Below are 21,405 nucleotides of genomic sequence, written 5' to 3' on the forward strand. Positions count from 1 at the left end.
TGAAGCAGCAGATGCTGCTTCCGACCCTCTCCGCTTCAGTTCCAACTGAAGCGGAAGTTAAGAAGCAGTGGTCAATCAACGATCAGGTTAATTGACACCACCTGCTAGCGGCCGATTGGCCGCAAATCTGCAGGGCGCGGTATTGCCCTAGCAGTTCACCAGAACTGCTGGTGCATTGACAAATGCTGACAGCGTATGCTGTCTGCATTTATCAATGTGTGGCGGACATGATTCGCTATAGCGGATCATGTCTGTCCGCACCTACATAAATAGATCCCTATTTATGAAATGTCTGTCCGACATGATCCGATCAGCGGATCATGTCCGACAGACATCGCTGAATGCGGAGAGCAATACGCTCTCCGCATTCAGCATTGCACCAGCAGCTCTTGTGAACTGCTGGTGCAACGCCGCCCCCTGCAGATTTGCGGCCAATCAGCCTCTAGCAGGGGGTGTCAATCAACCCGATCGTATTTGATCGGGTTGATTTCAGACAATGTCTGTCCGCCTCCTCAGAGCAGGCGGACAGGTTATGGAGCAGCGACCCTTCAAGCTCCAAACGGTGCTTGATAAATGGGCCCCTATGTGTGTGATTTGAGCTATATTTCAAACTTTTCTTTTTTATTAGAAACCTATAAAATAATGCTGCTTGTCTGTGCAACCAGACAAGATTAAGCCAAAAAGGTTTTTCAAGAGACCAAAGTTTTACAGCAATTTTGTAAACAATTTTAAACAACTTTCTAATTTACTTCTGCTATCTAATTTGCTTTAGTGTTTGCACTATTTGATTAATGAAAACAAAATTTTGGGTTTCATGTCCCTTTAAATTAGAAAAACTCCAAAAATGTTGCAACAAGCTGCTGGATTCCCCCCCCCCCCCATGGATTGGAGCGCTGTGCTCTTGATGTAAAACATTGTCAGAGTTTACACAGTGAAAAGCCACTCAAAACGTGCACTGGTATTTCAAATTCACAGAAATGCAAACACGACCTTGGGTTCGCATTGCTGGGAAGCATTGTGCTCACGAGAGTGCACTTCCATAGGCTCCAATGGGAGCCTTGTTTCGATACCGTCAGAGAAATTTGCCTGTTTGCAGGCGTGATAATTTAGCGCTCCACTTGTAATTTAGCCCTAAATACTTTTTATAAGCATAGTATTGAGGTCATTTCCCTCCTCCCTCTAGTCATGTGTGCTGCCATGTTGAAATCTAGCTTTAACTGTATTCATGCTCACCTGTTTGCACATGTTTAGCAACTCTTCTTCAGATACCTGCAGTGTAAACTTGGTTCCATAATGTCAGCAATCATCCAAGATTAGAGGGAGGTACATGAAATGTATTTAGTTTTCTTTAGTAAGAAAGCATAACTTTTGTTCTTTTGTGAATATTTTTTTGTCTCATTTTGTTATGCTTTTTCTGTCAACAAGAAGATAAAAGGGTCATTTTGATTTGTGTTTTTGTTATCCATAAAGTAAAAAGAGGCAGTCGTTTATGGTGCATATTTATTATCAGTGGACATAATTTTTTGTTGAACGTATAAAAATTCTTTGGTTTAGCAAATAAAAAATAAAATAAAAATGATTGCATAAGTCCTTCCTGAGCAAAGATACAGGAGTCATTTCTTGGACCCTATTTAGGAAAAAATGTATACAATATTTACAAAGAATAATATTATTTAAATATTATAATTACAAGATTGCATTATTTATATTCAACTCTACAATGAAAGAGTGCATACAACAAAATTATACACATAGTAATGCTAGAAAAAGCTAAAAAAAAATACAGCTTTGAATATCATCCTCCTTATTAACAGGTCACATGGGTTATTTTGCTAGTGACCCCAATTCACTGTACAGTGTATTACCACAAATCCATAATAAGGAAAAAGCATTTCAGAAATTAGAGAGGCCAATGGGACACATGCCCTCCAATTTCATTGGATAGTGAGATCATATGGATGCCTGACTCAGAAAGCAATATATAACTCACTTTGTTCAATTGTTAGGCCAGAATTTTTAGGACAACCTGTATGCAACTGTTGGCTTTCTGTCAGCTGCACAGGCAAAAATATTATATGGCACTACTCTCCACTTGATCTGTGATAATGTTGATAGACTCCTTTTCTCAGATGTGCAAGTGATTTTGGCCTTCCTTTCACTGCTGCTCCATCCTGCAGTTTTCCCAACATCCCTTTGTGCTTAGCGTTGAGCTAAGATCTGTGGGGAGCACAACATTACATTGTTTCATGCTATTTTGTCACTCTCCTTTTTAACCTACACTGTTAAATCCCCATGTGACGTTATCCTTGAAGATTTGCTACTATTGGCTGAACTGGGCGCCACTTTTACTTTGTAGGTAGTGCCAGGAGTATATGGGATAGACAGCTGGTGTCCATCATTTCTAGAAACCTGCCCATCATTTTTTGTGGGTCCCTGGAGTAGGTAGTGGCTTGTCCTCTCATGCTCTCTGTTAGACCAGTTATCTCTTTCATAGGCAGGAGGTGGGTGCGAATTTTCACTTTTCCCACACTTTCCCTTTACTAAAATATGCAGCAACTCTGAAAGGCTAAGAAGTGTAGAGATAACCCCTACCACAAAGTAGAATTGCAGGAAAATGGTCTTCTCTGTTGGTCGTGAAACAAAGCAGTCTACTGTGTGCTTGCAGGGCGAGCGCTGGCAAAGGTATTCTGGGTTTACCTTGAAACCGTAAAGAAGCCACTGTCCCACCAAAAAACCCACCTCTGCCAAAATCCTCATGCACACATTGACCACATAGAAAATGCGTATGTGTCGTCCTCTCTGATCTGGCCTCATTTTAGTCCTGGTATTGCCCTGCTGGCCATTCCTTGCTGCCTCCTCCTCATCCACATCTCTGTTCATTTTGGTACTCTGGTGCATGGAGTAAATTACAAAGAGCACTGCTGGAGCTGACAACAGAACAATGTGGAAGACCCAAAAGCGGTAATGGGAAATGGGGAAGGCCCGGTCATAACAAACTTGCCTACAGCCTGGCTGTAGAGTATTACACACAAATTCCTCTTGCTCATCTTCAAACATGTCACTTCCCACTGTGGCCAGGATAAGAATGCGGAATATCAGCATAACTACCAGCCAAAAACGTCCAACCAAAGGGGAGTGTTCCTGAACTGCATCCAGCAGGGAGCTGAGGAACCCCCACTCCCCCATTTTGATTTTCTCCTCAGGAATTTGATCTATAAAAGAGCAGAATAGACTTAGCAATACTTTATTAGCATTCTGTTTATTAGAAGACAATCAGGTAGAATAATGTGTGATGTTCAGGTTAGCAATATTTTTTGCTCTCTGCAAATTCAAAATAAATAAAGGGACAGTAGAGTCAAGTCCAAACTTTCATGATTTAGATAGATCATGTAATTTAAAACAACTTTCCAATTTATTTCTATTATCTAGTTTGGTTCGTTCTCTTGGTATCCTTTGTTGTAAAGCATACATAAGTAGAAATTAGGAGCAGCAATTCCCTACTAGGAGCTAGCTGCTGATTGGTGACTGCCCATATATGCCTCTTGCCATTGGCTCAACCATTGCTGCTCCTTAAACCCAGGATACCAGGAGAATGAAAAACATTTGATAATAGAAGTGAATTGGAAAGTTCTTTACAATTGATTATTTGAATCATGAAAAGAAAAAGAAAATAGTTTTGTGTCCCTTTAAGAAAATATTGAAAAAAAGGCAACAATCTTTGGTAGAAACTTAGCATATTTCTAGTCAAAGATGGGTGGCAAATGAGAATGAATGATTTTTATATAAAAATAAACAATTTTGTGTGTAACCAGTACATTTAAAACTATCACTATAATGACTGACTTTGAAACATCCTATAATATAAAAGGCCAAGTGTGTTTATTCAAAGCTGTCATGTGCATTAGAGACAGAACGAGGACAAACACACCTGGCCTTACACAAACTAACCTGATCTGCTGTCCAGAGGGAGTGGGCGGGGCCGGGCAGAGTGGACGGAGCCGGACGTGGCGAGGCGTGACACGGACATGGTGGGGGCATGATCGGGCGGAGCGGGCGTGGCGGGGTGTGGTCTGTAGAGAGAGTGTGCAAAAGAGTGGGAGACAGAGCAAAAGAGAGGGGCGAGAGAGAGCAAAAGAGGGGGGAGAAAGAGCACAAAAGAGAGGGGGGAGAGAGCACAAAAGAGAGGGGGGAGAGAGCACAAAAGAGAGGGGGGAGAGAGCACAAAAGAGAGGGGGAGAGAGCACAAAAGAGGGGGGACAAAGAGCACAAAAGAGGGGGGGACAAAGAGCACAAAAGATGGGGGAGAAAGATCACAAAAGAAAGGGGGCAGAAAGAGCACAAAAGAGAGGGGCAGAAAGAGCACAAAAGAAGGGGGAGAAAGAGCACAAAAGAGAGGGGTGAGAAAGAGCACAAAAAGGGGGAGAAAGAGCACAAAAGAGAGGGGGGAGAGTGAGAGAGCACAAAAGAAAGGGGGGAAGAGAAAGAGCTCAAAAGAGAGGGGGGAGAGAGCACGAAAGAGAGGGGGAGAGAGAGCACAAAAGAGAGGGGGGAGAGAGAGAGCACAAAAGAGAGGGGGGAGAGAGAGAGCACAAAAGAGAGGGGGGGGAGAGAGAGAGAGCACAAAAGAGAGGGGGAGAGAGAGAGTACAAAATAGAGGGGGGAGAGAGAGAGCACAAAAGAGAGGGGGAGAGAGAGAGAGCACAAAAGAGGGGGGAGAGAGAGAGCACAAAAGAGGGGGGAGAGAGAGAGCACAAAAGAGGGGGGGAGAGAGAGAGAGAGCATGAAAGAGATGAGAGAGAGCACAAAAGAGAGGGTTAAAGAGAGAGCACAAAAGAGAGGGGGACAGAGAGAGAGCACAAAAGAGAGGGGGACAGAGAGAGAGAGAGAGCACAAAAGAGAGGGAGACATAGAGAGCAAGGGGTGGGACCGCTGTACTGCAAAAAATGGCCTGTGTACACGGGCTTTAGGACTAGTTTTAAAAAATTGCAAGGTTCCTGTAGCAGAGAGCATTATTTGCAAAATACTCTCATAAAGTGGATTTAATATTGCCATAAAATATTTAAGCTTAGTTTCCATTGCTGATGTAAAATGTGTAAACCGGTGGTAACAACAAGTATTTCCATTTAAGTCTATAGAGATGTTTTATGTTACCACCAGTTTACACATTTTACAACAGCAATGGAAACTGGGCCTTAGTTTAAGTAAATGTATATTGTCAAAGTTGATGTTCTCTCAGGCATTATCTTTTGGATCACATTTTTCAAACGCTTATAATTTCTGAACAGATGAACAAGATGACTGAAGAGTAATTGTTCCACATTATGGTGATAGGAGTTTTTTTTAGACAAGCCTACAGCCAAATATACTGCACTGATTGTTATAAAAAGGAGACAGATCTTCCTGTGTACATAGTATTGCTTTAAAGGGATATGAAACCCACATTTACCTCTATTATAAATTTTTACTTTGTTCGCTTGGTATCTTTTGTTGAAAAGCAGGAACGTAAGCGTAGGACACGGCCCATTTCTGGAGCACCAAATTGCAGTAGTTTAACAAGAATGTTATCCATTTGCAAGAGCACTAGATGGCAGCACTATTTCCTGCTATGTAGTGCTCCAGATACCTACCTAGATATTTCTTCAGCAAAGAATAACATTGGAATGAAGCAAATTTGATAATAGAAGTAAACCGGAAACTTTTTTAAAATGTTATCCTCTGTCCGAATCACAAAATACATTTTTGGGGTTTCATATTCGTTTAACTTTAATTGGATGCTCAGTTAAAATTGATTTAACGATTTATGATGACCAAAAGCAGAAAAAAAAAAAAATTAAAGGAACAATGTACTCAAAAATGTTCAATATGAAAAAACCCATAATCTAAACATGTTGACATTTTTTAATCAGAAAAGATAAGAATTGAAAGCTGATTTACATTTCAGTTTAAACTAATACTACTATCAGGTGTGCTCTTCTTACTGATGTTCATTGGCTTTTAGGTATTTCCTACTAACACTCAATGACAAATAGCAGGAAGTACCATTCGACCAATGACCATTAGCAGGAAGTACCATTCGACCAATGACCATTAGCAGGAAGTACCATTCGACCAATGACCATTAGCAGGAAGTACCATTCAACCAATGGCCATTAGCAAGAAGTACCATTCAACCAATGACCATTAGCAGGTACATTTAGGACTTTATAATGTTCTTTTAAATAATTAAATTTTTTATTTCACATTTTAAGGCACAAAAAAAATCAACATGTTTAGATACTGCTATGTCATCTGGATGGCAGAAAATGTTTAGTGCAATGTCCCGTTTAGTTGAGTGGGGGTTTTGGAAATTGGAGTAATACCGAGATGGCTAAGAACAAGAAAATGGAACACCAAATTATTAAAAACAATTAGCTGCCTTCTAATCTTAATCCTGTAAGGGCTGATCAGTGATTAAATCTCTACAAATTCAGTCCTTAAAAAAATAGTTATAAAACAACAGTTTACAATAAAGAATCACTTACATTGATATCAATATATACCTGCACAGCGGCTCTCAATATACATATTTCTATTATAACTAACACATTTCCTCTCCTTAAAGGGACACTGAACCCAAATTTTTTCTTTCGTGATTCAGATAGAGCATGAAATTTTAAGCATATTTCTAATTTACTCCTATTATCAAATTTTCTTCATTCTCTTGGTATCTTTATTTGAAATGCAAGAATGTAAGTTTAGATGCCGGACCATTTTTGGTGAACAACCTGGGTTGTCCTTGCTGATTGGTGGATTAATTCATCCACCAATAAAAAGTGCTGTCCAGAGTCTGAACCTAAAAAAAGCTTAGATGCCTTCTTTTTCAAATAAAGATAGCAAGAGAAGGAAGAAAAATTGATAATAGGAATAAATTAGAAAGTTGCTTAAAATTGCATGCTCTATCTGAATCAAGAAAGATAAATTTTTGGTTCAGTGTCCCTTTAACAGTAAAATCTTCTGAAGAAATCACTGTTTAAAAGGACATAAAAAAGAAAATGGTCTAAAGTGTTTTTTGCTCGCACTAATTGCGCTTTAAGTAAAAATGTATCTCGGGCGGGTTATTACAGGTATTACAAGTTGAAAGTAAAAAGTTAGCTCGCGAGCGAAAGTCTGATGTGCACTAACTTCAGGACTTTGGATACTGTGACCATGTTAGCTCTTCTCAGACTTCTAAGGGGCGCACTGTTAAAAAAAACCTAACAGTTATCTCTTTCATGCTAATCCGACACCAACAAGTGAGTTATGAATATTTTTCATTCCAATGTTCTTCACATAGAAGAAAATGCTCTTTTTATTTTAAAATATATATTTTTATTTATATATGTATATACTAGTGTTAAAGCCCATGTACATGGGCCATAAGCTTCCTCCAATCGTTGCGTGCCCCCTTTGGCGTCCAGCTCATATGGCCACGCAATGATTGGATGAAGACGGATTCGTCATCGCTGTGCTAAGTACAGCAGGAACTGCGGGTATAGGATCGCCGGTCTGCTTTCCATAAAACAAAGGTAAGTATTTTAAAAAGTCAGCTTCATTGTATAGTTTAATGAATGAAGGAAAGTCCACCTGTTTTTAAGAGTATTTTTTAAAAACCGGGCACTATTCATTAAAGCTTTGCAGGAGGTATTAGAAGAATGGCTTGTCCGAAGTTGCATTTGTATTTCACAGCTGTGAGGCCTTAACCCTTTAACAACCAAGGACGTGCTAGGCACGTCCTACAAAAACAGGAAGTGTCTGGCACATCATCAGGGGGGCTAAGGGGGGATCCAACACTGCAGAATATATATATAAAAAAAAAAAATTATGTAAAAAAAAAAAAAAAAAAACATTTTATTTTAGTACTGGCAAAGTTTCTGCCAGTTCTTAAGATGGCAGTGACTATTGTGAGGTAGGGGAGTTAAGAGAGCTGTGATCGCTTCCAGCCGCTCTCATGGTATTGCAGTGATGCCTCGATATTGAAACATCCTGCAATACCCTTTTTTAATTAACCGATGCAGAAAGAGCCACTCTGTGGTCTTTTCTGCATTGGGCAGCGATGGTGCCGATTGTTGGTGGCACGGGAGGGACAGCAGGGAGGCGGGTGGGCAGCCCATCTCTGGTAGACTTCCTTCCTTTTAGGATGATGGGTCCGGGAGCGCTTGTGCGCTGAGGGGGCAGGAGCGCATGCAGGCGTGCGGGATGGACCGCTACACTATGGAACAGCTGTAGTGAAAGGTAAGGAGGGAGAGGGGGGCATAAGCATTAGGAAAGGGATCTGGGTAGGGTATTGAGGGGGGGCAGCTACACTACAGAAAAAAGGCCTTTTTTAATCTTTTTTAATTAAAAAAAGGCAATTTTTTTTAGTAAACTCCAAGATGGCGGCAAATATGGAGAGGGGGGAGGATTAAAGAGCAGTTTGGGGTGGGGGTCAGGGAGGTTGGGGGTTTCAACACTGCAGACTATATATAAAAAAAATTAAAAAAATGATGTAAAAAAAAAAAAAAGCCTTTTATTTTAGTACTGGCAGGCTTTCTGCCAGTACTTAAGATGGCGGTAACAATTGTGAGGTGGGGGAAGGAAGAGAGCTGTTTGAGAGGGGTCAGGGAGGGATCAGGGTGGAATGTGTCAGGTGGGAGGCTGATCTCTACACTAAAGCTAAAATTAACCCTACAAGCTACATAATTAACCCCTTCACTGCTGGGCATAATACAATAAGTGTGGTGCACAGCGGCATTTAGCGACCTTCTAATTACCAAAAAGCAACGCCAAAGCCATATATGTCTGCTATCTGAATCCCAGAGAAGCATTTACAACCATTTGTGCCATAATTGCACAAGCTGTTTGTAAATAATTTCAGCGAGAAACCTAAAGTTAGTGAAAAAAAGTTACAAAAAAATATACATGTAAAGGGTTATTTAGGGATTCCTGACAGATATCAGCGTTACAATGTAACTCACTAATTTTGAAAAAAAAAATGGTTTGGAAATAGCAAAGTGCTACTTGTTCTTATTGCCCTTTAACTTGCAAAAAAAAAAAGCAAAAAACATGTAAATATTGTGTATTTCTAAACTCAGGAAAATATTTAGAAACTATTTAGCATGGGTGCTTTTTGGTGGTTGTAGATGTGTAGCAGATTTTGAGGGTCAAAGTTAGAAAAAGTGGGTTTTTTTCATTTTTTTCATCTTATTTTATAATATTTTTTATAGTAAATTATAAGATATGATGAAAATAATGGTATCTTTAGAAAGTCCTTTTAATGGTGAGAAAAACGGTATATAATATGTGTGGGTACAGTAAATGAGAAAGAGGAAAATTACAGCTAAACACAAACACCACAGAAATGTAAAAATAGCCCTGGTCCTTAACAGTAAGAACATTGAAAAATGGTCTGGTCACTAAGGGGTTAAAAGGATCCAGCTGTATCAGGATAATTTTTAGGTGAGGTTGGAGGTGGCTGACGGGAAGAAGTGGGTGGCATCATTTGGTGTCTTTGGTGGTCTAAACTGAGGCGCCAGTCCCTAATGTTAAAGCTGTTTCCTGGGTTTGTTGGGCACTGATTTAGGGAATTTGTCCATCCATATAGCATTAAAGGGACAGTATACACTCATTTTTATATAACTGCATGTAATAGACACTACTATAAAGAATAAGATGCCCAGATACTGATATAAAAATCCAGTATAAAACTGTTTAAAAACTTACTTAGAATCTCTCAGTTTAGCTTTGTTGAAAAGGTAGCTGGAAAGCCCACTGCAAGTGGGAAATAACCCCTCCCCCTTCTTTTGCATATGAAAAGATCCTTTACACAAACAGGAGCAAGCTGGAGTAGGTAGCTGACGGTATTCTCATAACACTTTGGGGCTTGGTTAGGAGTCTGTAAATCAGAGCAATGTTATTTAAAAATAAGCAAAACTATACATTTAAAAAAACTAAAAACTTTATGGGCTATATAAATAGATCATCTACAAAACATTAATGCAAAGACAAAATGAGTGTATGTCCTTTTAAGAATGACACTGGAGCTAGTTAGCATTGAAACTAAGAAACAGTACTGGTCTGCGTAGCCAGATAATGACAATACTCAGATGGGTGCTTTTTAAACACGAATCATTGTTTAACCCGTTGGTTGTAAGAGATTCATGTATCACATGTAACTCATGCTTAAGAGGTGGTAAAATAACTGGTGCTGAAAGGCATCAAACATCTGTACATTGATTTTTTCAACAAACTGTGACAATATGTCACTGTCTGAAAGTGGGGGTTATTAAAACTACTAATTAGATACTAGAATTATCATTCAGCTTGCTAACACACAACTAGATTACAAATTTTGAGTGCTATAGAGAAATTAACGAACGCAACAAAAGTTTCCGTTATTTAATTTTCTGTAGCGCTGCTATAACAAGTTCTCAAACATATGCCATTTGCATGCAATATGGTTGCGTTGAGCTCCATAACGCACACAATCACAGTGCTGCTGAGACGTGCTCGTGCACAATTTCCCCATAGTCATCAATGGGGAGAGCCGGCCAAAAAAAACCCTAAAACCTGCGATTGATGTCTATGGGGAAATTAAAATACAGTTTAAACCTAACATAAACCCTACATCTAAACACCCCTAATCTGCTGCCCCAGACATCGCTAACTCATGCCTACAGTTATTAACCCCTACTCTGCCGCTTCCGATATCGCCGCTACCTAAATAAAATTATTAACCCCTAATCTGCCACCCCCGATATCGCTGCCACTATACTACATTTATTAACCCCTAAACCGCCAGCCCCCCACATCGCAACAAGCAAAATTAAACTATATTAACCCCTAAAAAACCCTAAACCTAACCCTACCGTAACCCTAACCATAACACCCCCTAACTTTAACATAATACAAATATAGCTAAATTAAATTTATACTTATTAACTAAATTAACCTATTAACCCTTAAACCGCCAGCCTCCCACATCGCAACAAGCTAAAGTAAACTATATTAACCCCTAAAAAACCCTAACCCTACCGTAACCCTAACACCCCCTAACTTTAACATAATACAAATATAGCTAAATTAAATTTACACTTATTAACTAAATAAACCTATTAACCCCTAAACCGCCAGCCCCCCACATCGCAACAAGCTAAATTAAACCCTAAAAACCCCTAAACCTAACCCTACCGTAACCCTAACCCTAACGTAACCCTAACCCTAACACCCCCTAACTTTAACATAATACAAATATAGCTAAATTAAATTTACACTTATTAACTAAATAAACCTATTAATCCCTAAACCGCCATCCCCCCCCACATCGCAACAAGCTAAATTAAACTATATTAACCCCTAAACCTAACCCCTCTAACTTAAACATATTTAAATTAGATCTAAATTAAATTTACAATTATTAACTAAAGAATTCATATTTAAAACTAAATACTTACTAATAGTTACATTGTAGCTAGCTTAGGTTTTATTTTTATTTCACAGGTAAGTTTGGATTTATTTTAACTAGGTAGACTAGTTAGTAAATAGTTATTAACTATTTACTAACTACCTAGTTAAAATAAATACAAACTTACCCGTGAAATAAAACCTAACCTGCCTTACACTAAAATCTAACATTACCAAAAATAAAAAAACCTACCATTACAAAAAATAAAAAAACCTATCATTACAAAAAAAACAACAAAATGAAATGAAAAAAAAAAAAGATTAATCCTATTCTAATACCCTTAAAAAACACCCCAAAATAAAAAACCCTACTCTAGAATAAACTACCAAGGGCCCTTAAAAGGGCCTTTTGGGGGCCCTTAAAATTGCCTTTTGTAGGGCATTGCCCTGAGATAAACAGCTCCTTTACTTAAAAAAAACCCCACCAACTAAAAATATAAATTACACAAAATAACAAACAAATTATTAAAAATAAAAAAGAATTACACCTAATCTAATAGCCCTATCAAAATAAAAATGCCCACCCAAAATAAGAAAACCCTAGCCTACAATAAACTACCAATGGCCCTTAAAAGGGCCTTTTGTGGGGCATTACCCCAAAGTTATCAGCCCACCACCCCCACAAACAACCCCCCAAATAAAAACCCTAACTCTACAATAACCTAAGCTAACCATTGCCCTGAAAAGGGCATTTGTATGGGCATTGTCCTTAAAAGGGCATTTGGCTCTTTTACTGCCCAGACCCTAAACTAAAAAATAAATAAAAAAAACCTTAAAAAAACCTAACACTAACCCCGATCCACTTACAGTTGTTGAAGTACCGCTTGAAGGATCCATCCAGCTGGCGAAGACCTCATCCATGCGGCAAGAAGTCTTCATCCAGTCGGCGAAGTCCTCATCCATGCGGCAAGAAGTCTTCTTACAGACGGCCTCTTCGATCTTCATCTAGCCTTCGCGGAGCGGGTCCATCCTGAAGACATCCGTCATGAAGCTCATCTTCTTACGATCGCCATTGTAAACTGAATCTTCAAATCAAGGGATGCGATTCAAGATGATGTCCCTTGCATTCCTATTGGCTGAAAGATTTAAATCAGCCAATAGGAATTAGGGCTAATAAAATGCTATTGGCTATTCAAATCAGTCATTAGGATTTAAGCAGCTCCCATTCTATTATAAGATGGCGTCCCTTGCATTCCTATTGGCTGAAAGATTCGAATTAGCCAATAGAATGAGAGCTGCTTAAATCCTATTGGCTGATTCAAATCTTTCAGCCAATATGAATGCAAGGGACGCCATCTTGGATGACGTCACTTGCATTGAAGTTCCAGTTTGCGGTGGAGACTGTATGAAGAGGATGTTCTGCGCCGGATGTCTTCAGAATGGACCGCTCTGCGCTGGCTGGCTGGAGATCGAAGAGGCCGTCTGGATGAAGACTTCTTGCCGCATGGATGAGGACTACGCCGGCTGGATGAAGATAGAAGAGGCCGCTTGGATGAAGACTTCTTGCCGCATGGATGAGGACTTCGCCCGGCTGGATCCTTCAAGCAGGACTTCAACAACTGTAAGTGGATCGTTTTGGGGTTAGTGTTAGGTTTTTTTAAGATGTTTTTTGTGTGTTTTTTTTTTTTAGTTTAGGGTCTGGGCAGTAAAAGAGCTAAATGCCCTTTTAAGGGCAATGCCCATACAAATGCACTTTTCAGGGCAATGGTTAGCTTAGGTTATTTTAGAGTTAGGTTTTTTATTTGGGGGGGTTGGTTGTGGGGGTGTTTGTATTTTTTTAACAGGTAAAAGAGCTTATATCTTTGGGGCAATGCCCCACAAAAGGCCCTTTTAAGGGTCATTGGTAGTTTATTGTAGGCTGGGTTTTTTTTTACATTTTGGGTGGGCTTTTTTATTTTGATAGGACTATTAGATTAGGTGTAATTTTTTTTTATTTTTGATAATTTGTTTATTTTTTCATAATTTAGTGGGGGTTTTTTGTAATTTAGTTCGTTTTTATTTTTTGTAGGTAGATACTTTTTGTAATTTTTAGAGTAGTGTTAGGATTTTTTATTGGTAGTTTAGTTTTATTTAATTGGTAGTTAACTTAATTTTAGTTTAATATTTATAATAGTTTAATTGTTAGTTTAAAATAATTTTAATTTTAATTTGACAGGTAAATTTTTATTTAATTTAAGATAGGGAAATTGTAATTTTAATGTAAAGTTAGGTGATCATTAGGTTTGGGGGTTATTAGTTTAAATTAGTTTATTTTGTTGTGGGGGGGCTTTCAGTCAAAGGGTTAATAGTTTATTTTAATATATTTCATTGTGGGGGGCTTGAGGTTTAGGGGTCAATAGGTTTAATATAGCGGCAGTGTGGGCGGACGGCAGATTAGGGGTTAATATTATTTAAATAGTGTTTTTGATGCGGGAGGGTGGTGGTTTAGGGGTTAATAACTTTAGTATAGTGGTGACGATGCCGGGGAGCGGCAGAATAGGGGTTAATAAAAAAAATTAGTGGCGGAGATATCGGGAGCGGCAGATTAGTGGTTAATAAATTTATTATAGTGTTTGCGATGTGGCAGGGCCTCGGTTTAGGGGTTAATAGGTAGTTTATGGGTGTTTAGTGCACTTTGTAGCCGTTTAGTTATGAGTTTTATGTTACAGCTTTGTAACGTAAAACTCATAACTACTGACTTTAGATGGCGTTACAGATCTTGTTGTTTTAGGCTGCAACACTGACTTTTTAGCCTCACCACAAAACTCGTAATACCGGCGCTATGGGAATCCCATGAAAATACGTCATTTTTACGTATGCAGGACTGACGTTGCGGTACAGGCTAAAAGGTGTGCGGTACAGCTATACCGACAAGACTTGTAATGGCTCCAACACAAAACTTGTAATCTAGCTGACAGGTAGGAGCATATCCATCCTGCCTCCATGAACTATCTCAAGGAGTATGTAACAATACTCTCAGATAGTAACACTCATGATTACTAGTAATCCAATACATCAGCTCATACACATAGATTATTGATAATGTGTTTACAGGTATTACCTTAATCCACTGAGCTTTATTTAAGCACTATTCTGAGCATTGCTAACAACCTGACTTCTTACTTGATTATAACATGCACAATACCCAAAAATGAGTTGCTATAGATCATAAAAGGTTGGATTTTGATTCTTCAAACCCAGAGGTGGCACACATGAAAACTCTTAGGGACAGATTACAAGTGGCGCACTATTTATAATTTTCGCTAGAGCCAAACACCGGCAGAAGCAAACTTGTAACACGCGCAGGTTATTGCGTGTATTACAAGTTGAAAGTAAAATGTTAGTGTCCGAGCAAAAGCTGACACACACTAACTTCAAGACTTTCAGATATCACAACCGTGTTAACCTCTTCTCCCCAAAGACTTCAAAGGAGAGCGCAAACTGGAAAAAAAACATGCTAACCCAACAGGAGATAAAGCTACATATCTAACCTAAAGGTAGTTATGAATTTTTTACATTGCAATGTTCTTTACATAGGATAACATTTTCTTTTTGTTCTTAATTATATATATATATATATATATATATATATATATATATATATATATATATATATATATATATATATGATGTATATTTTGTAAAATATATATCTATACATATGTACATACATATTAAAATGATTTTTAATATTTTTAGGTATTTGAGTGGAAAAGGCTCCCAATACATATATAATTTTAATATTTATGTGTATAATTTATATCAGACAGCATATATTTGAGTGTAACACTTTATTTCAATGTATTTATGTTGTGCTTGGTGTGACTTTTTTAGCCCTAACCCTTGACGCAAGGTCTTCAGTCACGCTAACCAGACGAGCGCAAATTTAGTTTGCGCTCATGCGGTCGCATTTAATTTCAACTTGTAATACGAGTGCAAGTTTGCATGGACACAATATTTCAATACTTGTAATCTAGCCCTTAATGTTGTCAATATATTCTCTTTTATTAAAAAAAAACTAAGAAAAAATTACGTTACTAAAGCAATTTTAGTAAAAACCCTCCCTCTATAATTCAGCATATGGAAATTAGAATAATATTTACAATTACTATTCTGCAAAATAGTGCAATTCTTTCTAAATAAGTTCCTAAACAAATTTTGTGGTTATATTACAAGTATGAAATCAATTTAAATCAATTGTTTGCATGTTTATAGAAAGAAAGCAGCGTCACAACTTTGCTAGACCAAAGTTCTAATTTGTAGACAAACAAATGGCTCATTCAAAAACACACACACAAATCCTATAGAGTTACAAAAGCAAAGCCCTATAGAAAGCTGTGTTATAATAAAATTATGATTTGTTTGCAGTACATTCTGGTGTTTAAAATAGCTGTTCTTGTAGACATATGAAGCTAATAAATTTAAGGCAACCAAGGACTAGATATGATTTGTCACTTATTTTTTTTATTAGTTTTTCCAGGACATTGTTGACCAATTTCTTTGGAGCAGAGTCATATTCTTTGTTATTTTTTTAGGGGGCTTAGAGTAGGTGTAATTAGTTTAAAATTCTTGTAATCTTTTTTTTTTTTTTGGAATTTAGTGTTTGTTTGTTTTTGGAATTTAGTTTAGTTGATTTAATTGTAGGTAATTGTAGTTAATTTATTTAATTTATTTATTGCTAGTGTAGTGTTAGGTTTAATTGTAACTTAGGTTAGGATTTATTTTACAGGTAATTTTGTATTTCTTTTAGCTAGGTAGCTATTAAATAGTTAATAACTATTTAATAGCTATTGTACCTAGTTAAAATAAATACAAAGTTGCCTGTAAAATAAATATAAATCCTAAAATAGCTACAATATAATTATTCGTTATATTGTAGCTATATAAGGGTTTATTTTACAGGTAAGTATTTAGCTTTAAATAGGATTAATTTATTTAATAAGAAATAATTTATTTTGTTAGATTAAAATTATATGTAACTTTGGGGGGTGTTAGGGTTAGGGTTAGACTTAGCTTTAGGGGTTAATACATTTATTAGAGTAGCGGCAAGGTCCGGTCGGCAGATTAGGTATTATTAATACTTGAAGTTAGGTGGCGGCGATGTTAGGGAGGGCAGATTAGGGGTTAATAAAATTTATTATAGGGTTTGCGAGGCGGGAGTGAGGCGGTTTAGGGGTTAATACATTTATTAGAGTAGCGGCGAGGTCCGGTCGGAAGATTAGGGGTTAATAAGTGTAGGTAAGGTAGCGGCAACGTTGGGGGGGGGGGGGCAGATTAGGGGTTAATAAATATTATGTAGGGGTCGGCGATGTTAGGGGCAGCCGATTAGGGGTACATAGGGATAATGTAGGTGGCGGCGGTGTGTGGTCGGCAGATTAGGGGTTACAATTTTTTATTAGATGTGGGGGGACCTCGGTTTAGGGGTACATAGGTAGTTTATGGGTGTTAGTGTACTTTAGAGCACAGTAGTTAAGAGCTTTATAAACCGGCGTTAGCCCAGAAAGCTCTTAACTCCTGGCTTTTTGCTGCGGCTGGAGTCTTGTCGTTAGATTTCTAACGCTCACTTCAGCCAAGACTCTAAATACCGGCGTTAGGAAGATCCCATTGAAAATATAGGATACGCAATTGGCGTAAGGGGATCTGCGGTATGGAAAAGTCGCGTCTGGAAAGTGAGCGTTAGACCATTTCCTGACTGACTCTAAATACCAGCGGGCGGTAAAAAGCAGCGTTAGGAGCCCTTAACGCTGGTTTTGCTGGCTAACGCAGAACTCTAAATCTAGGCGATGGTGTTTAAAAAAACAACTTATAAAAATTTCGGACATTAGGAAATTTCCAGGCCACTCTTCTGCAGTCTCCAAATACAACATACTCACTCTATTCATTAAGAACTATCAACCTCCATACCCTTTCTAGTTTCTACACATAAGGGCTCCATTAAAGGGACGTTGTACTGTAACAGTTTCAACCCTTCAATGTGTAATCCATTTGACCTGCTGGAGTTTATTACATTGTTTACAAACAGCTTATTTACCTTGATTTTGTCATTTGAGGTGTATTCTCCCTGAAATGGGTTGTGGTATCAATAGGGAGGCTAAACTAAGCACACTAAAGGCTGCACAATGACATATGGAACAGAAAAGTCGCCTTGAGAGCTGTGTATTCCACACTGTATGCATATTTACATATTCTACTAGAAATTTGTAATTGAGTGCATCCTAGTTATTTACAGACATGCATATTTATTGTAGATAAAAAGATCTATAAATTATAATTTGGGCATACTTTTATTGATCTATCTATATAATATAAATAGATAAATGATGGTTTGTTTGGAATGGAGGTGGCTTGATTATATACAGTATTTATACATATATATATATATATATATATATATATATATATATATATATATATATATGTGTGTGTGTGTATAATATATATATATATATATATATGTGTGTGTGTGTGTATAATATATATATATATATGTGTGTGTGTGTATATATATATATATATATATATATATATATACACACTTAGTTTAAACAATTTTGGAAATATTTTATCTTATGATATTTTTTTCTTTTACAAACGTGGTGGTACTAAATGTGCTGCAACAAATGGAAGAGAAGAAATCTCAACTAATTACGAGAATTATTGAGCAACATTTGTTCACTAAATTTTAAAAAATGAATTTAATTGTACGTTTCCTTCCAAAAGGTTTTCCATTTTCAAAAATATGTTTTTTGTTTTTTTTATACATATTATGGAAAATTTTGTAATTATGTCACATTTTAGCCGTGTTTAATTGCTAAACAAAATATTATATAATTCCAAGCATTTTACATATTATAACTCAGAGTATCAGATCTTCACTTAAGAGTATATATCTGTTATATAAGCAAAGTCTAAAAAATTGCACACAAATTTAGGTTATTCTCAAAAAACTGAATTACATTTTTATATACAGCATTATTCAATATTGCAACACTGATGCTGAAATAGTACAAAGCAAAGCATTGTGGGATCTCTCATCCTCATATTGTTTCTATAGAAGGGACATTATTCTTGAAATAAGATTTTGGTAAGAGTACAGTATTTTAAATGTATCATTTAAGTGAAATGTCATATATATCTGAGCTGAGTCCCAATTCATATTTGACACCATATTGTAATATTGTATAATGTTGTATATTATTAATACTTGAATGTTAGATTTTGAGAATTAACTCCATTATTTTGCATTTAAATGTAACAATTGAAAATTTCAATAACTGAGTAAATATTATAATGCTGAGCTGCCATTAGAAAATCGTTCAAGAGAACCAATGATATTTAACGTGTAAGTTTTAAATCCCCAAATATTTTGTTTACACAGTAATGCTCAGTGCCATTTCAGCAATGATACCATTATTTAAAAACAAAACTAACGCTGCAGAGGAATCTGTTGGTGCTTTACAAATAATTGATAATTATAAAAACACAACACAATAAAATACCATAGATTAAATATATAACTAATGAGGAGGGTTTCCCTACAAGCAGGGTTACCAATAAGTGGGTTTAAGTCCCTTGAAAGGGTTAATGGTAAAGCTTTCCTCCCTCTCTCCTGGTCAGACTGATAAAGGATAAGCATGTCTGCATTTAGCGCATACCTCTCAACTCTCCTGCAGAGACATCAGGGACAGCTCAGTCCCCAGGATTATGGGAGGGGAAACTTGCAAGCAATCTGAAAAGGAAAAGCAATGTCACACACACTGGGATTTAAAGGGTTACACTAATCAGAGTGTGCTCAGTGGTCTGAAATACTTTAAATTCAGGGGAGAAGTTAAAATATAGAAGCATCTTAATACATAGTCATAATGTTTTGTACATCCCAACTCTTAATACAGAGGCATCAGGTCATCTACTCTACACTACTAACACATATAGTCATCAATTACTATCGCTCAGCTATTCATAAGCAGATATCAATGCTCATACCTGCACCTCCACTTAGTACATAGATATCAAGATGTGACTCTTTGTCCAAACTCAATGATACACAATAGCGCATAATTATATATCTTACCTTCTATAACAGACAATTAAATACATACGTCTCCATGCGACATAAACAATAAGCCATTCGCCTCTCAACTCTGGTGAACCACAGGCCCATGGGCCCTCTCAAAGATGCTTGTGATTAGCTGAAGTGTTGCATTAGTGTCGGAAATAGGGGTTTGCGAAAATGAGCCGTGGTAAAGAAAATGATATGAAATATTCAAATATATTATTTTTAATGTATTCTGCCCACCAGTATGTATAGTCAAAAAATCATTTTAGGTTTTTGGATTATGGAATCGGGAGATTAACAAAAAGATAATAATGTTGTGCTGTTTTAGGGAGGTAAAACTTTAGATCTTCAGGGGTATGAAAGATAGAAGCATTTTGTAATTGTGATCACTGAAAAACAGACCAAACAATCCCGGCCGATGTTCTGCCAAGATCAATCGCAAGATTGTGATGCAACCCCTAAATTTGATAATAAAAGTAAATTGAAAAATCTCTTAAAACCCCTACTGTATCTAAACCATAACAGTTTCATTTTGACTTTTACATCCATTTTATCAATAGATTAGAAAGCAACCCACCCCATTGACTCCAGTTGACTAAAACACATTCAATATCAAGAAATTCTAAATAGTATAACTTTGGTGATTGAAAAAAAATAGTACTGATGCAGTAGGAATCATGCTGCATGTACTGTTCACATTACTAGTGGAAATATGTCTCACCAACTCCTAATGCACAAACCTCATGACCAACAACTCTACACAGATACTGATCACCTCTAACACACAGATGCCGGTGGGACACATATCTCTCATCACTGTATCTACACATCAGACACCTACCCTTGACCTACTCGTGTAAGATATTTGGGTACCTAACTCTCCATTTCAAACAGAGGCAGCAGGGCATGTGCTACTAATCTCTCTAATTTACATAAAGTAAGGAGCATAGGTATCACATGCTGAAAATACACATCACAGCACATACAATTCACTAGCAGCTACCCCATAAAGACATTTTTTTTATCAGTGATCAGGGTATGGGTATCTCTCACCTCTAATACCAAGGCAGCCATAACATTGTGAGTCCTGGTAATGGCTCAGGTACTTAGTTTTTCTTACACAGGGACATCCTAAAAATCTGCTCTGTCTCCAGCCCACAAGGATAAAAGTTGGATGACTTCCTGAAACTTCTTGATAATCCAAATTCAGGAGGTCGCAATACATTAAACAGAAACTCTGTGCTGTCTGTGAAAGTTCTGATGAGACGCAGTTCTGTATATAGAAACCTAGCTAAATTAGTCCTGATATAGAGCCAAATTCTACAATCTTTATAAAACATAGCATTGTTAAACTTGTTCTAATACCCTGCAGTCAATCAGTTACCCAATATTATGTGGGTACCCAGCACTGTCTGAGCCTGTCCTGATATTCTGCAGTCACTGTGTCTTCATACCTGAAAATATTTTTTGTTGTCTGTTCTGATGATTTTTCTGTTCTGCAGTTGCTGATCATAACATGAAGAGTTTATAACCTCGGGTTGGAACTGCTTTCACTTCATTTTCCCTGGATAGTTTCAGGATGAGAAGATATTTAGGGACTTTCAAACTCCGCCTACTCTTAAAGTGACATCAACCTGTTAATATGAACTATGTTAGTAGCAGTATTTCAAGTTATTTCTAAACTGCACTGCTCAGTAAAACATATATATATATAAGTTCAGAATGATCTGCACTCTCACTATAACTCTCACTATATAGTTGGTCAGCTAAGACAGTTGGTCAGCTACCAGGGTGCTGAGTTAACAAAAATAAAAAAACAGAACTGTACTCACTGGATTTATAAAAAACAACAAAATGTATTTACATACGGTACAATCGTTGACATTTCAGTGTCTACAAACATCTGAGGAAGG

At 37.3% G+C, this 21,405-nt stretch overlaps 1 protein-coding gene across 3 annotated transcripts; it reads right to left on the reverse strand.

The window, feature by feature from the left end:
• Positions 1–1,486: 1,486 nt before the first annotated feature.
• Positions 1,487–21,014, reverse strand: GJD3 (gap junction protein delta 3). Of its 3 annotated transcripts, none has more exons than XM_053694076.1 (2): positions 20,947–21,014; positions 1,487–3,212 (listed from the first exon to the last, which is right to left on the reverse strand). In XM_053694076.1, the coding sequence occupies exon 2, from the start codon at positions 3,184–3,186 to the stop codon at positions 2,275–2,277; it is 912 nt and encodes a 303-aa protein (XP_053550051.1). In that variant the 5' UTR covers positions 3,187–3,212; positions 20,947–21,014; the 3' UTR covers positions 1,487–2,274. The 3 variants fall into 3 exon arrangements, with proteins under 3 accessions (XP_053550051.1, XP_053550041.1, XP_053550046.1); XM_053694066.1 differs by lacking the exon at positions 20,947–21,014 and adding an exon at positions 20,546–20,786; XM_053694071.1 differs by lacking the exon at positions 20,947–21,014 and adding an exon at positions 9,718–9,809.
• Positions 21,015–21,405: the final 391 nt, after the last annotated feature.

The sequence above is a fragment of the Bombina bombina genome, chromosome 1, assembly GCF_027579735.1.
Source record: "Bombina bombina isolate aBomBom1 chromosome 1, aBomBom1.pri, whole genome shotgun sequence".
NCBI lineage: Eukaryota > Metazoa > Chordata > Amphibia > Anura > Bombinatoridae > Bombina > Bombina bombina.